Source organism: Clavelina lepadiformis, chromosome 7, assembly GCF_947623445.1.
Source record: "Clavelina lepadiformis chromosome 7, kaClaLepa1.1, whole genome shotgun sequence".
Classification (NCBI taxonomy): domain Eukaryota; kingdom Metazoa; phylum Chordata; class Ascidiacea; order Aplousobranchia; family Clavelinidae; genus Clavelina; species Clavelina lepadiformis.
Window position 1 is genome coordinate 13348780 of NC_135246.1, and position 16390 is coordinate 13365169.

The 16390-nt window shown below is 35.6% G+C and overlaps 2 protein-coding genes across 4 annotated transcripts; both read right to left on the reverse strand.

Annotated features, from left to right (window-relative positions):
• Positions 1 to 300: 300 nt before the first annotated feature.
• LOC143466105 (uncharacterized) lies at positions 301 to 9772 on the reverse strand. 3 transcript variants are annotated; one of them, XM_076964718.1, is made up of 21 exons: positions 9630 to 9772; positions 9399 to 9504; positions 8991 to 9077; positions 8702 to 8865; positions 7398 to 7517; positions 7138 to 7199; positions 5432 to 5510; positions 5256 to 5307; positions 5047 to 5103; positions 4894 to 4972; positions 4640 to 4793; positions 4309 to 4510; positions 4121 to 4230; positions 3938 to 4030; positions 3726 to 3853; positions 3403 to 3519; positions 3131 to 3256; positions 2793 to 2956; positions 2345 to 2603; positions 709 to 868; positions 301 to 524 (listed from the first exon to the last, which is right to left on the reverse strand). In XM_076964718.1, the coding sequence occupies exons 1-21, from the start codon at positions 9684 to 9686 to the stop codon at positions 387 to 389; spliced, it is 2514 nt and encodes an 837-aa protein (XP_076820833.1). In that variant the 5' UTR covers positions 9687 to 9772; the 3' UTR covers positions 301 to 386. The 3 variants fall into 3 exon arrangements, with proteins under 3 accessions (XP_076820833.1, XP_076820832.1, XP_076820834.1); XM_076964717.1 differs by having other exon boundaries at positions 2787 to 2956; XM_076964719.1 differs by lacking the exon at positions 9630 to 9772 and having other exon boundaries at positions 2787 to 2956; positions 8702 to 8779.
• A 25-nt stretch (positions 9773 to 9797) lies between these two features.
• On the reverse strand, positions 9798 to 12666 carry LOC143466106 (serine/threonine-protein phosphatase 2A 65 kDa regulatory subunit A beta isoform-like). The gene has a single exon (XM_076964721.1). The coding sequence runs from the start codon at positions 12588 to 12590 to the stop codon at positions 10827 to 10829; it is 1764 nt and encodes a 587-aa protein (XP_076820836.1). The 5' UTR covers positions 12591 to 12666; the 3' UTR covers positions 9798 to 10826.
• Positions 12667 to 16390: the final 3724 nt, after the last annotated feature.

Consider the following 16390-nt stretch of genomic DNA (forward strand, 5'->3'; position numbering starts at 1 on the left):
ATGCTAATTTTTAGCATTATTCTGCACCCGACCTGGGACATAGAAGCACGCCAACTGCTAGGGTAATTCCCAGGATAGAAAACATTATAACAACTCTAACCATGCTGCATTCTGATGGGTCTAAACATGTTTTTTAAAGCCCTACGTAGGAGGACAACAAATTCATAAAGATCTTAGTTTTAGGTTTTTGACGCCTTCTTAAGAGACTGATAACAATACGACTGTCAACCTACTACAGTAGAGTATAACCCTCACGATACAAACGATAATAAGACGCGATGCCTTCACATCTGCAAACCTGCATTGCTAAATTAACTTTTCATGACAAAAAATGAGTTTATTGCAATAAATACGAAACCTAACAGTGATTGAAAAAAATAAACATGTTATGAGTCAGAATCAGCTTGTGCAACACTGAGCTTTCGGATGATCTGGCGAATTTGAAGTCTTTTTTCTTTGCATTCCACAGGGTCAAACCAGTTCTGGAGGGATTTGACAGGTAACGCAAAATCCTGAATTGGTTTCTGAAAACATTGTCAGAGCTGTTACCAATAACGGCGCCATCCCGAAACATTAAACATCCAATTGTTCGCGCTTCAATATAGTTGACATAAATTAAATAATTCGTCTGATCCTTACATGGGAAACAAATGCGGTCACAGTTAGCTAAGCTAACTATGCCTAGAGATCGAGATCACATCGATCTACCTGAAATAGCATCTCGACATAATGGAGAAGAAACACTCCGCAGTCGGAATAATTATCCTGCTGAGGGACCACTGGAGAGCACATCTTCATAGTTGAACTGTCAAAGATTCTTTCGCCAGATTCCTCAGATTTTCTGGTTCTCCATTCTTCAGTTAAATACCTGCATTGCAAAATATGAATAGTAAATAAAAGTGGCAATTTGAGAATTCCTTTAACAAACACAACCCTGTAGTAGTAATAGTAGAGCCTTTTTCTCAATGGAATACCCGTATCAAGACAGATTAAGACTGATCACAACACAACAACTATGAACACACGTAAGAATCTCAATCATACGGCGTCATAACTTGCACAGGTTGCGTGCGTGGTACTTTGTGCACAACAGTACGTTCAAGCTTTAGGTAGTGGGATCGTTTAAAAAAATAAGCGATATTCTCCTCCACATAATGAGAAACTTGCCAATGTAGTTGTTGCTAGGAGTTTGGGAAGGCGGCTGAATTATTCACTAACGAATCTGTCAAAAGCTGGAAACTAAAATGTCCTTATTCTGATAGTAAACCAGGAATTAGTTGAAAAAGCCGATCATTGTCACTTTGCTATTTTAGGCAACTCTTTAAGCGTCATGGATCTGTCCACCTTGCCGATGGGTGGAAACTTGTCTAATTAACTGAAAATACAACAGTTTCTGCTCAGATTGACATGAAGATGCACACACAGCTCACAACACCCAGGCTGGCGGATTGTGTAGGCTGTAGATGAATGCATAGGAGGTCGAGTGTAAAAGTTGAAGCTAAAGCTGAACGGCCAAAACCTGTTTAGTATACAGGTGCACGGTGGTAATTCAACATCACAATTCGTTGAATCTGCGAAGTTGAGGCTGCGCTGCTGAGATGAGCACCATATGAATCCACATTTGTATTGAGAAACTTTAATGGAGGTGTTGGAACAGATAACCATAAATGGAGAGATGTGATTGAGCAGCGTGGTGATACAGACCTTTATGACAATGGAAGGTGTCTCTTACAGCTATGTTGCAAAAATGGTCTTAGCATGAACATTTCTTTCAATGCAGAGATATACACAACAGTGGTCCCTGATCAATTTATTGTTCTGTGTCAGCCAACCTCCTCTTCTGTGGTGGATGTTTGAGTCAAAAGACAAACTGAACTATCAACAAATCACTACTTGGTTGTCTGCAACATGTGTCTCTTGGCACCTCTGGGAGCTGCTAAATCATATAAAACCAACCGGTCATAGAATGATGCAAGAAGTCTTAGCAGAATAATATGTAAAAAGACCTTTGCAAGCACTATGTGAACAAGTCTAAGCAACTTCCTGCAAGGACTTTGAAATGGAATGTACGTTGTGCCAAACATACAAATAATCTAGGAATGGTTTATGGCAGTGCTTTTCAACCTGCGAGACGGCACGCATTGATGCGTATAGGAAAAAACTGCAGTGCAGATGACAAACACAGTGCAAATAAAAACTGCATGTCGTTTGATCCCTCAATCTTTTTATGTGTTCATAATAGTATTTTTTCCATATTTAAAACTAAATGATTACAAACGGAAATAGACAAAGTTTTCAAAACATTGGAAGAAAACGTTTGATTTCTTGCAGATTAGTTACTTACTCTCGCAAAATCTTTGCACTTCTTGAACGACAAGAACTTCGTAAGGAATCAAATATCAAAATACACGGTTGTCTTGTAGACGAAGAACTTGAGGTAGATTTGGCAGTAATACTAACAGGAGGGAAATCTTTGAAGTCAGCACCATCAGTTTCAGCACACAATGCATCTTGAGATGAACACGAATTATTCCGTATTGAACGAACGTCGCTTATTACAAGCTCGTTAGCACCATTATGTGTTGAGATTTCCTCCACAGACGCTGTAAAAACGTACTTTAATATAACTTACTTTCATTACGACAAAGTTAACATGTGAACGTAAAAAAGTCATATAAGTGTTGTAAATTTGTTTTATTGCTTTACAGTTTAAGCCGAAATTCCAGTGATTTCCAAAAGAAAATACCCTCCACTAGATTTGCTAGGTCTATATACAGCACACTTACCAATACTTGGGGATTCGTTTTTGGCTGAAGAAGGTTGTGCCCCAGGAAAGCAAATAACGGCAAGGTACCAATGCGCAGCATCATTAATTGGAATAAAAATGAAATCCTTGGAAAAAAGATCAACGTTACGTGTCCACTTCTTTACACGCATGTGTCTTCTCTGAGGCATACTAGATGTAAAAATGAACTCTCACACAAAATTGCCATGAAATGAGTAAATGATATGAAATGCTAAAAAATGAAGAAGAAACTTGTAATAAACTATTAAACATTAGTGATAAACTCGTGTTCATAATGGCGTATGTTTTGTAACTGCAGTGCAAATTTCAGACATAATCGAAAACCTCGGTGTATTTGGTGCTGATTTTAATTTGGTTGTTTCTGGCTGACTCAACCTCTCGTAGAAGAAACAACTGAAAACGTGAGATCTTTCACGATCTTCATCACTTATTAGTTCCAATATTGTGTATCTAAAACGGGAAGTTAAATCGATGAATACAAAAACCTTAGTGAAATCAACAAATGATAAACCCAGTCCAAGATAGTGAAATTCATTACAATATCAGCTAAATAAATCAAATCCATTACACTATTAACTAAACATTAACATACTAACTTTAGGTAGAAGTCGACAATAACATCATTAAGAAATTCTCCATCATTGAGACAAAATTCATCTTCATTGGTTATAGTGATTCCGCCTTTAGCAGGAGGCGGAGGATATATTGCAAGGCTGGTTAACAAAACACAAAAAACAATTTAAATCTAAAAGAAAACTCATGGACGTGTTAGCATTAACGAGAGTTAACTTGCTCAGGAGGTGGTAGCCTACATGAATATAGATCATATGAATATGACTACAGCTGCTACGAAATACAGCTACTTGCTTTAAAAAGTCCTGTGACAGTTAACAATAAACGTACTGTAGTGTATACTTACTGTTTTCGTTGTCCACAAAAGCTTAAACTGACATTGGTATGACAATCCTTAGATAATGACGGCCTTAATACCCTTGTTAGTGAGTGTGTCGAAATCTCTGTAGGTGGAATAAGTGATGGCGAATATTGCTGAAATATCATATATAGCAACAGCTTTCACTAAAATACAATTTAACGTGTAGGAAATGACAAAAAATGATGTTCATAACAAACCATTGCCATTGAGCCATTTAATTCCGGATCTGCTTGGGCAATTTGCATTTGGCGAGCATTTGACTCCGCATCTGTTACTTCGCAGAAAAATTCCTACAAAAAAACTATGTCGGTGAAGTTTCATGTTAGCAGTACATTGATAACATCAGGCTTAGTTAACAAGTTCAATGCATGATAGCTTACCAGAGGAAGTTTATGTTTTGACCGAATAAAGCAAAATTTCTCACGCAAATCACGTGAATACTCAGCAAACCAACTCTTCGCGATATAAATGATGAAAAACTTTTGATCCACTAGCAATAATATAACATAATAAATCCACAAGGTAGAAAACATTTATGCAACTTCTTACTAGGCCCGAACAAACTTACCTGGGCCCACAGGGTCAAAGTAAGGAATCTTTCCAGGAATCATACCAAGCTGACTACGAAAAACCCCAAGGCATTCATCTTTAATGAAAAAATACAAGCAGGGCTCTTGGGGATTATTGCTGATTTCTATGTGTTCAATACTAAACCATTGTAAGCGAACAATATGCATTGGAAGTGAAAGACAAAAGTTTACACCACAAACCTGCAACATTATAAGATTTTTCTTGGTAAATGTTAAATTTGCAACAGGCTAATCTGACACAAATTCAGAGTTAATTGATTTTACTTTACGCAAAGCATTGAGGAAAAGTCTTAAGAATTGTATATTTACTCTGAGGGGTGATGGAGGTGTCACATGCAGTTGACCAATCCTGGTGGAAGTAACCTGGACATTTAATGTCTCATATTTCCATAAATCAGACGACAAAATTTGCTGGCTTTCAGTCACCTGGTTTAAGGAATCAAAAGAAACTTCTGATGACGAGCTGCAAAACATTTCAGTGTTAAAGCAACCAAGATAGTTGTAAGCATGATGACAAATTAAGTAACTTGGTTCGCGATTAAATGAATACTGAAACATGTAACCTTGCTTCATTTTCCAGCGCAGCTGTGGGCACAGTGTTTAAATTTGTCTCTGGCAAGGGAACACTAATGGAAAGCGCACCTGAATGCATTACATACCACATAAGCAGACTATTTGCAGGTGTTAAGCTGAACAGTAGACTTTGCTTTTAGTACCTGATGATAGCTTTGAGCCTAAATCATCATCACTAGAATCAGATATCATTATACATTCTGAAATAAAAATATAGTGCTAAAGATACTAACATGTTGCATACTGATGCACTTGCACATTGTCACATAAAGAATTTTATCACTGTAGGTTCATTATATTTTGGGGTGAAATTTCAAACTTAAGTTTATAATGAATTGAAGTTAAAACAAACCTGATTTATTTTGTGGAACTAACTGAGAAACTTTTCTCACTTTGATAGTATTCTACGAGGATAAAACACAATTGGTTTGGATGTAAGAATAGATGTTCCAAGTTAAGAGTTCAGCTATAAATTTCAGACTGCATTAACCAAACAGAAACTCTGCAGGTAAATGCTTTTTAACTTACCGTTTTCCCAACTTTAGAATATCTCATAAATTCACTGAGGCCAACATTTCCATAGAAGCTAGACGGCTCCACACTCGCCCTAAAAAGAAACAACTAAGATAAAAGATAATTCTTTAGCAGTAAACGCTAAATAAAAGTACTAATTACAGATAAAATTGGCATAAATGAACCCAACCAAATTTACATGCAAGCACAAATATACTGGTGACCTGCCTACAACAGTTTCTATAATTTTTTTTATCACGGTAAAAAGTGAAGATAATATTTGGTGGCTTAGCTTTTGTAGAGTCAACACTCTTTACAAAACAGATCATTTGCCAAATGCATTGAAGTACTCAATTGCCATTTAATTAGAATTTTTAAAACAGCACAAATTGTTTAAAATTTAACAAGTTATAAACCTAAGTGGGCAACGATGAAACTTTACTGTTTTAAACCGAGAAACATGGAGTCTACATTAATTTATTTTAACCTCCATGACATTCAAGATGACGAGAACAGGAATACTTTTCCTCCTGGTACAGCTCAATTTACTAGGGCTGGGGCTGGGAATTTAGCTGGTTTTATTTAGCCATTAGATTGAATTAGCCGTTAGCTGCCATAATCACTAATTGTCAAGTCACATTAATTGTATCAAATTGCTTGGGATGAATTTTCCTATACTTTTCCCATTACAAAACCTCGGTTAATACATCCAGCCATCGCTTAACATATCAACTTGTGTTTCCCCATGCAGGCCGATTAATTATTCTTTACTGGGTACATATAATGGGTTACTTTGAGCGCTAATGCGTTAAATAGAACATTGTGATGAAACAATAGCCTATCCATTCAAAGAGAGTGTGTTAGTCATTGCAGTTAGCTGAAGCAGCACATTCCAGTCTTCTTATTGCAGTCAAAGTGTTTTAGCCTACACTGTGGTACGAATACTGTAGATCAGTGATTCTCAACCTTTTTAGTGCCAGAGCCAAATTTCAAACCTAAATTTGCAAGGAGCCGCATGAAAAATGATGTCAAAAACCACAAAATGATTTTACACAGCAGAACGGTAGTAATCTGGTAACATTAGTACTTCGTACACGGGCTCCTTGCTGAGACAATTCACTAATTCTTGATTTCTTTTACTTCCTTTGTTGCAATTCTGGTACAACTAATTAATTTTTCACCAAGTTAGTGAGAGCCGCAAAATGTACAGTTGAGAGCCACGGTTGAGAATCACTGCTGTAGATGCATGTTTTTCTGTACTCAATAAATTTAACGATTGCATTTTTACTACAGGTGGTTGTTTAGTTTGGCCATTTAAAAACGGTTTTTACAACGACTGCTTATTACATCCAAAAATCCGTTTTAAGAAACGTTTTCGGCATTTACTGATAGCGACGTTTTTCTTACCTGAAATGTATATAAATATATATTTGAAAGGGGGGAGTAACATGGATATTATTACTACTGGAAACGGATTAATTCAATTCTCTTCACATAAGATAAATCCAATGCTTAAGAATTGCTGATAGTTTATTATAAACAATGTAACAATGTCAAAAGCTTTATCAGTTTCGTGTTATCACAATTATGTATAGACTACCAAGATTCACGTAAAAAGTGTGAGAAAATAATAATTTCTGGTATTAACTTGAAATCATATGTATCATGCCTATTTCCAACTATTTATATATAAAATTATATACATTTCCAACACAACTTACTTTATGCCGGATGGCTCATTAGTCGCTGCACTTGTGGACTGGGCATATACTCTTTTGCGAAACTATAAAATAAAAATATCACTGAAACAAAAACACAGGATCTACTGATGTTTAAAAACTTTTTTAAAAACTATGATATATCATAAAGTAATCTTACTGTTCTGGGAAATAAATTTTATTATAAACTGAGTCCACCACAAAGCCCTAAAGGAAAAATAAACAAATACAAGCAAAAATTTTTAACTGCAGTTAATACTAACCTGAGAATTTATACGTTTTGCTGTGCTGGGAATTACTTTTTTGCAGAAAAGACATTTATCACGGTCGGCAGTCTGAACCCCACAATTCGGACATAATACACCTTCCAGTTTTCCAACATCCTATAAATTTTATGTAGTTCATTGACTAAATTATGTAAAAAGATTCGATGAAGCATAGCCAACTTTGCTCACTCAACTCTTAATTCAGTTGTTCTCACCCTTCCTCTGATCACAAACTATACCATAAGTTTTTTACGGTAGCTACGTGTCACTTGGTTCTAGAAGAGCTTAATTTTCTCAAATGCATCTATGATTGCTAAAACACACAAATTAGTTTACTAAAGTAACACAGTCTAATGCAAGGGCTGCAACTGCTTTTTCTCAACAAGCTACTGTATGTGGAGCTTTTCCTTGCTCACAGCAATCCAGATGCACCAGAAGTATTCTGATTTCTGGATTTGATGGCTATCATGGCCATGACCTCCTGCTCACAATTCCTTGTAAGAGGAAAATTCAGTAAATGAGGAACAGTGGGGGGATTTAGGATTGTGTTGAAGGTGGACCAAATTTTATGGTACTTAATTTCTGTGTTTACTCACATAACTCACATTTTAATAAAACGTGATGTTACAATAAAAAGCATAAATTAAGCAAAATGAATTGTTAACAGAACGCGTAATCGCAAAATGGAAGAAGTTTTTGTTTTGTTATGTGTTAAGAATTTTGTTTTAATAGCTAGAGTAAAATTTTGATAATTAATTAGATGCCTAAAAGACATGCAATTACCAAACAGAGTGAAAGGCTTTTGTTGTTTTCGCTCGAACCAAAAAAAGCCTTTGAATGCCAACTGTTGTCATAAACATTTGTATTGAAAAATTTAAGTTGGAAAATATTTGAAAGTGTTGGAAATGTTAGAAGTTCAAAAAGCTGTTGAGAACCACTTCACTACTTGTTTCCGACGAAATGAGTACTTGTGTAATCACTAATCACAACACAAGCTTTGTTTCAGAAAATTTGACTGACTGTTTAGGTAGGCATAACCATTTAGTTTCCAAAAACACAAAAAATTAAGAACAAAATAGCTGATGGAGAAGTTAAAAAATCATAAAACTGTATTTTTATTAAAATATACAAGTAGACCCAAAAAACAAGAAAAACAAAATACTACGAAATGTTTAAATAAGGCGTTTCAAATTTATAGGCAATGGATTGCCAGCTTCTTTGCTTTGGTATGGCTTATTTAAATAGAGTAGACTGTGCGCCATTAAGTCCACGATATCGACAAATATGGAACAACAACTAACCGTCTTGTTTAATAAGCGGGTACCGTTGTTCTGGTCCACTGCGTCTTCTTTTTGTTCATTTGTCCCTAAATGTATTTTCTGAAGAGAAACAGTACTAGTTGTTGGTAAAAGTGGTGTGCTACAAGTTGTTAATGTTGGTAATGTCTTGACCGGTACAAGAAGATCTATTGAAAGACGTTAACAGTTGCATTGGTCAAAGTTTTATAGCATAAAATTAAAATATCATACTAGCAGTGCCCTCGGAAATGCTTAGACAATTATGCTAACCCTAAAACAAAAAATAACTTACTGGTTGCAGGCTGCTTTGTTTGTTGGTACGATACATTTGAAACCAACAACTGTAGATTGCATAGTTTGTCTGGTTCTGACCGAGTTCCTACAAATAACAGCATGTACTGTAACATAAGGTCCTTTTAAAGTTAAATTATTTCATTATTAGACTTATGCAATAATATGCATAATAGGAGAATTTGACAACATTTACTACTGACAAAATGGGTTTACTTAACATAAATATGCACACAAACAGGAAGACCAAAATGGGAAGATTTATGAAACCATGATCTTTGAATACTCAACATAATTTTAGCATGAATTAGATCCACTGATACATATGTAAACATCTTGCCTGAACCTAACTAATACATAATTCAATTAATTTATGCAATTTTGTCAAGTATCTCACAAAAATGAATACCTGGACGGACAATAGGTGAAAGTAATAAAATATTTGATGATGAAGGTGGTACAGGCAATGAATTTGGTATTAATGGTATACCAGTATATCTTCGTCTTTGAAGAGACTGTAAAGCAATGTACGTAATTTTAAAAATTTTCACTTTGATATTGATTGGAACTCTTCTCTTATATAGTCTTAAACTTCAAAGTGTTTGGTTGATATATTTACCAAAATAATAAAATTACTTACTTCTGTGGCTGTGTTTTCTGTTGACGTTTTTTTTAGATCTGCCGATGACTCTGACATGTCAGCCTCCGACCAATCTTTTAATTGGATAAGGGATAACCACCTCCTACCAGCATGCCGGTTGCATACAAGCAGTCACAGTTCGGTTTATGTTTTCTATTACAGTTAATGCTACATACAAAGTGACACAAAATTAAATTGAACAAGTAATAATTTTTCTAGGTGGCATACATTTGGTGAATGTTACTACTAACTTATACAGAGTAAAAACAACTGATACATCAAGATTTAGTGCTGTCTTGAGCAACACAAATCGGTGAAATAGATGTTGAAGCCAAGAAATTATCTGATTCATTTTAGCTCATACAAATAAAAAAGACAGTAATACCACAAAATGACATAATTACAAGAAGATGAACCACAGTTGTTGGGGTTTTGGTTTTCAACTACTTCATTGCTTAAAAGCTGAATTTATGTTTAAAAAAACTAGCTATCTAGTAGGGTCAATGTATGCATATAGCCAATCGGTAAAATCATATTGATAAATTTTGACAAAAAACGGACACAAGATAGCAATTAATGTACAGTTTGAACACTCACAGCACTTCTGGAAATGAATTCTAAATAATATACTATTTTTCAGAAGTTGTTACTGTATAAACACCCAGGTGAGCAAGCACCTAGTGCATTAGATTTCCTTTTGACTGATTATTTCGGCCCAGTGCGATTTAGCTTATCACATTTGCGTCAAATACATCAATACGTGTAATCAACGCAAGTTGCACAATCAAAAATTTATTATTTACATTTCTGCACTGATTAACCAGATACCCATTTCAAAGCATAGCTAGGTACATGTCACAAGAACTGGAAGATGTTAAAAGAAATGTTTGGGATGAAAAATTACCGATTACAAGTTGTTGTTAATTAATTGGCTTTACTGAATTAAATTATGAATAAAACAAAGTAAACCTAGCAACCAAACTTTAAAATAAAAAATAGGATTAAAAACTAAAGAAAACCAAGACTATTCTAGTAAAGTGTTCCTGCAGCATTCGTCAAATTGAAATAATACACTTAGCGTACGTAAAGTGTTTGGGGAAAAATCATTTGAAAAAACTTTCCAGCAACCGCAACATGTACAATGTGTGTATAAACACATTACAGCCAGCATGAATATGGTTGATATTGTTCATACATTTAAGCAAGGACCTGTAGCGCTCTTTGGGCAAAATACTGAACATCTATGTCTTGATCTCGAGTAAGTCGCTGAAGCATAGGCCGTACTTCTGAAGCAAGACTGGAACCATCCAACTTCAAGCCAATCTTCTCCATGCATTTGCAAACGTTGAAACGTACGTTTGCCACGTTGTCGTTTGAAAGCCTGATCATAGTTGGCAGGACAAGCTTGACTAAATGCTCACTGGAAAGAGCGGAAGCAAGCTCATTCACACAGAAAATGGTGGTCATGCGACGCAAATAATTCTGGTCTTGTGCAAGATTGAGAATCTTCGGAATGACTGCTTCTTTTGCCCAATCGACACCAAACGCTTCAACAAGTTTGCGTAGATTGGTGGTGGCAGCCTCACGAATGGCGTATACATGATCAACTAGCCACTGCATGCAAAGTTCATTCAGCTTGTCATCAAAGAACTGCTGGCCGAGTTGTGCGGCAAGCAGTGGCATGTGTTCAATGATGGCAAGTCGAACTCGCCATTTCCCATCTTCAGCAAGCTCAACAATGGCTGGGAGCAAAGATTGAGATAGTTGTTCGATTCCAATCACTTCATTCACACAGTCAATGTTAGAAATAATATTCAAACGCACATCAGGACATTCATCTTTAAGCTGAGTAAGAAAGAGTGGTAGAAGATGCTCAATAGTGTTGTCTTTGCCAAGGATAGGAGAAAGACCCATGATGACAGAAGCCAAAGCAGATTTCACATGCTGGTTGGCATCAGTGACCAGCTCTTTTACGTGAGGCAAGATATTTTGCATGATGACCTGCTCCCTCTTGTCAGCAGGAAGTTGCTCAGAGAAATCTTTCACTTTGTGGGCGACGGCAGCTCGCACTTCAGCTTCACAATCTTTCAACAAAGACTGAAATGCGGGAACAAGATGCTGGTTCGTGAGATTTGGTCCAATGGCATTTTGCAAAAGTGTAAATTTGTCAGCCAACATGTATCTCACACGCCAAGATTTGTCACCTGCTGCATCATGAATAGTTGACAGAAGGTGCTGTTCACATTCATTTTCATTCAAGAGCTCAGCAACGCTGACACAGCCATCAACAGACAAAAGACGTACAGAATCTTGTTCATCACTCGACAGATTGTGAAGTAATGGGATCAGGTCAGCAATAAGGTGATCATGCTCTACAACCTTGGAAAATTCTCCGAGTTTGGCTGCAGCAGCTCTTCTTACCATTGGTGTATCGTCACCGCACAGATTTCGAAACCAAACACGAAGCTCTTGCTTTTGTGTATTGGACACCCTTGGGTAAACAACACTAAACAAACCACAAGCTGAAGTACGTGAAGTAAACCAATCTCCAGTTGACAACCTTTTAACAAGTGGTATCATATAGGTCTCCAAGTCATTAGTACTGTGATCATTAGCTACTGAACGAAGTGATTCCACCGCTTTATCACGAACAACCGTTTCCTCCACTGTAGACAGGCTCTCAAGAGGGGGAAGGATACAATGGGCAAAGCTGTTGCCACCAACTAATGGAGTAAATGAACCAAGCTGCTCTGCCAGTGCCAAGAGAACTTCATCTTCATCACACATCGAGTCCGTAAGAAACGGAATAAGCTCAGAGCGAGTTCGCTCCACTCCAAGCGCTAAAGCTATAGTAGATAACTTTCTCATGCTATTAAGCTGCAGTTGGACGTCTTCATTTCTTAGTTCATCGATTAACACTGCAATGGGATAAAGTGAGTCATCTCCAGCTTCTTCTGCCATTTTATCTTGTTTAACTTATTATATGATGACTTATCAATAAGGTTCTTTGTCGCTTTAACAGCACAAACTTTAAAACAACGCTGCAAAATAAGTATGACAATTGGTATTTAAATTTATTTAGAAAGATAAATAGACAAAACAGAATAAAAAAATTTGTTGTGTGTGAGTAAATTCAATATTTAGTCCAGTCAATGTATACAAATATATACTGTCCTTCACAAAAGTACAAGGTTGTTTTCTACAAAAATGACCATTATCTGGGCGTGGAGTGTTGGTGAAGGACATTTCCCGAGGACAAGTAATGATACTTACAGAAGAAAAGTGGTATGTGGTAATGCTCGAACAAAAATCCTAAATTAAGGCATGAGTAGCCTACCGTGCATAAAACTTTTGCAGCAATGGGACCAGATTTGAGATGGGCTAAACCTATTGTGCAGTAAAAGCTAATAAACCTAGTAAAGCAGTGCCAGGCTGCATTTATGTATATAACACATGTAAGATGCTTAAACATTTAAACCAAAGCAATTAAACCTAAAACGTTTGCACGAATAGGTCCCAAACCAAACAGGACAAAAACGCTGTCTGGAAGCAGTCAATCTATATATTCTACTAGTTATTTTTTACCCTGCTGGAATCAGATTTCATCTATTTAAACATGTCAGTTTTGGTTTGTTTTATTTTTAAGCAACTCATTCATGCAAAAATACCATGTAGCCTAGCCCTGTGGTTTTCAACCTCTCCATCCACGCTAACATAATTAAAATTCACATAAACACTTATGGATGTGTATCATTTCTCTCAGTTATTTCTCAATGCGTAAATAAAGTTTGTAAATAATGGGGAAAGAAAGTTTGAGTTGAATAGTACTCATTAAATATTTTATTTCAATATACATGTATATGATTTAAATTGGTATTTAAATACTGTCAATTTCTATCAATAACATTAACAATGCATTTTGTCATAGCAGATCTTTTTCGTTCACAAACTCTGCTGCGAAATCAGACCCTAATGGAGAAAAGTCATTTAAAATCAACTGGTAAAAGAGGTTAACTGTAAAAAAACATAAAGGAATTTATGTGCAAGTGTGTAAAAAAAGGGACTCTCTAACTCTTCTGTGTTGTGATACTACAGCTGGACACTAAAAGTTTATTTAAGCCTTAAAAATCAGCTTATGAGGTGGGGAAGTTTGATGCACTGGAACTAAAAACATAATTATGTAAAGGCTTGAAAAGAGTAAAAGGTTTGGCATACATTAAGAAGCATCCTGCGGACTATCGACAAAAACTTGATGAAATACTGTAGCATAAAAAATTAAAATAGAGATTTTTTAACAAAATTCATACACTGGGTACTTTCGTGCACCAATAAAAGCATTTTGTTTGCATGGCACAAACTTCAGCATTAAACTTATTAGCATATTTTTACGGCACACTAAGCGCAAACTTTTCAATAGGCAAGTAATTGGTAACCTTAATAAATGAATTAAAGAAAAAACGCGATTGCGGTGGAAAAAATATTCCTGTAAAAGTTATAAAAAAGTCTAGTTTTTTTTTAAATAAAACTACTTGAAAAGCTTCAATAAACTTTAATAAAAACTACCATTTTATGTTAAATAACGCCACAAAAGTGCATTGTCAATCTCCTGCACAAGTTGAAATAAAATAAATTGTATAGGGGGTGGGTTAATTTGAGTGTAAGGGGTAATTTGAGTATGTTAGTCGAATATCATTTAAATTTTTTTTATTTCTGGACAATATGAAATGAAACAGATGTATCTCATTTTTTGTGGATTATATAGAAATTTCTTTATTTCATAAACAATATAGTTCTGCCTAAGGTTGTCTCACATTTGTCTTTTCGCATAGTCTCTGGTTCTCAGCCTTAATGTTTTAGCTCACTCACTGAAACATCAAAATTTGATTACCTCCAAATGACCTCCATGTTTATGACAATAAAAATATATAACCTAAAATTAACTAAACAAGATGCTTCCCATGTTGCTTGCAGGCCTGTATTTCATGGGAGGATTTTACGAGATCTCGAGTACGTGCAGATCAACTAAGTTTGGTGCGCCATGACTAGCCAAGTCAATCTTTCTCCTTCTCTCTCTTGCATATATTTATATCAATTTATTTAACAGCTAACCAAAAAATCCTGAGGGCCGGATGAATTTTTGTTGATTCATATCAAAATTTTGCAAATTTTTATGGTTAAATGGATGAAACCAACCTTGCTCATTCGTCATGTTTCAATAAACATTCAATAAACATTTGTACGAAGCATTTTGGACAAAGAGAATTTTGACCACAACAGAAAAATCATGAGCGTGCCTGGATATAATCTCCGATCAGAGAGAAAATTTAAAATATTAAACAGCTTTTTATTTGGCCTCCAAATTAAACATTATATATACAACAAAGCTAATATACAAAGTCAAGTGTGCAAGAAATTTATTTGAAATTTATCTCAGTTTTACATCCTGTACAGCTGCCACAAAATTTCAACTAGACTGCTATACGCAAATTTAAGACGTGTTTTAATTATTCAATTAAACATGTTAATTGTCAAAATAGATTGAGCGTTTTTGTCAAAAATGTGGCTAGGACAAAAAAAAGAAGCTAGGACTTTGTTATTGCTGTACTAGCGTCAACTTCAGCCTAATCAACGAGAAAAGGCGAGCAAAAAAAAAGTCTTAAAACTTGCTCGAAAATGTTTAAGCTAGTAATTGCTGTGACCTACAAAGCTAAAGTTAGTTAAACCACAAAACTATATCATAGTTAAATATATAAATAAAGCCAAGTTAAAGTGGGCTAACCTAGGCTAATTGGAAAGTACAACAGTTTTTGACAACAAACTATGCATACAATGACGCAAATTTTGGCGTAATGGCATACACTGTTCTTAAGCCTTAATTCTTTGTTTGTTTATTCGTTCAAACAAACACTCAATTCTTTGCTCATTTATCATAAATTGGCGATAAGATAACAAAGTTCGGCATGCATGTTGATGAATCTCATGCGTGCAGGTGTCACACTTCCAACTATGACAAGCAGGTGGAGTCTGAGTATGTCTGTGTATTCAAGTATTAGATGGTCGAAAATCGTTAAAAATTAGCGAAAAAGAGAAGAAATTTAAACAGAAGTAAAAACTATAATGTAGCCTATGAAATACGGTGGCAGAGTGGAAAAAGCATAGTTTCAACAACCCAAAAGGTTCAGATAACATATAGTTCTACAGGTAGGCTAGCTTTCCGACAGACTGGTACACCGGAACCAATATATGGCCTATTCGCTGTAGCCGAACTGCAGAGTATGGCCGTTTTCAGCAATAGTTTGGGTACACTAAACAGTCAAAAATGACAAGTGCAGTGTGTAAAAATAGTCATACGCAATTAAAGTGCAAATTTAGATGCACAATTACGCAGTGATGTACACAGTTTGACTTAAAATCTTTAAAGCAATTGAAAATTGAGTACACAGAAGTTCTGTCATCAAGTACAAAATAACGTAACTTAAAAGCGGCACTGACGTTCATGAAAACCAGTATCAAGTGCACCAATGTCAAACTTTTCAGTTTAGCCCAATGGAGATTCCGGTGTCGTTTGCTTTTATACTGTTATAGCCTAGCCTACGGTACGGGTTAAAGTTGTAGCCTACAATCACTAGTTCGGGCTACAGCCAAAAGGACTTCAGTCTTTTATAGTCAGTTAATATGACTTTTATGAAATGAAAACACAATGAAACTTATTGCGAAACCGCCGACAAGCATTAACAGAAACTAACTCATTCTATTTGAAG

What these genes read in the sequence shown, in the direction of transcription:
- LOC143466106 (XM_076964721.1), bottom strand. Translation starts at nt 12,590, where the DNA reads ATGGCAGAAGAAGCTGGAGATGACTCACTTTATCCCATTGCAGTGTTA.
- LOC143466105 (XM_076964717.1), bottom strand. Translation starts at nt 9,686, where the DNA reads ATGTCAGAGTCATCGGCAGATCTAAAAAAAACGTCAACAGAAAACACA. An exon ending in TAAATGGCTCAATGGCAATG is followed by an intron (nt 3,854 to 3,937) that starts GTTTGTTATGAA and finishes ATGATATTTCAG; the next exon opens with CAATATTCGCCATCACTTAT. An exon ending in ATTGTCGACTTCTACCTAAA is followed by an intron (nt 3,257 to 3,402) that starts GTTAGTATGTTA and finishes TTCCCGTTTTAG; the next exon opens with ATACACAATATTGGAACTAA.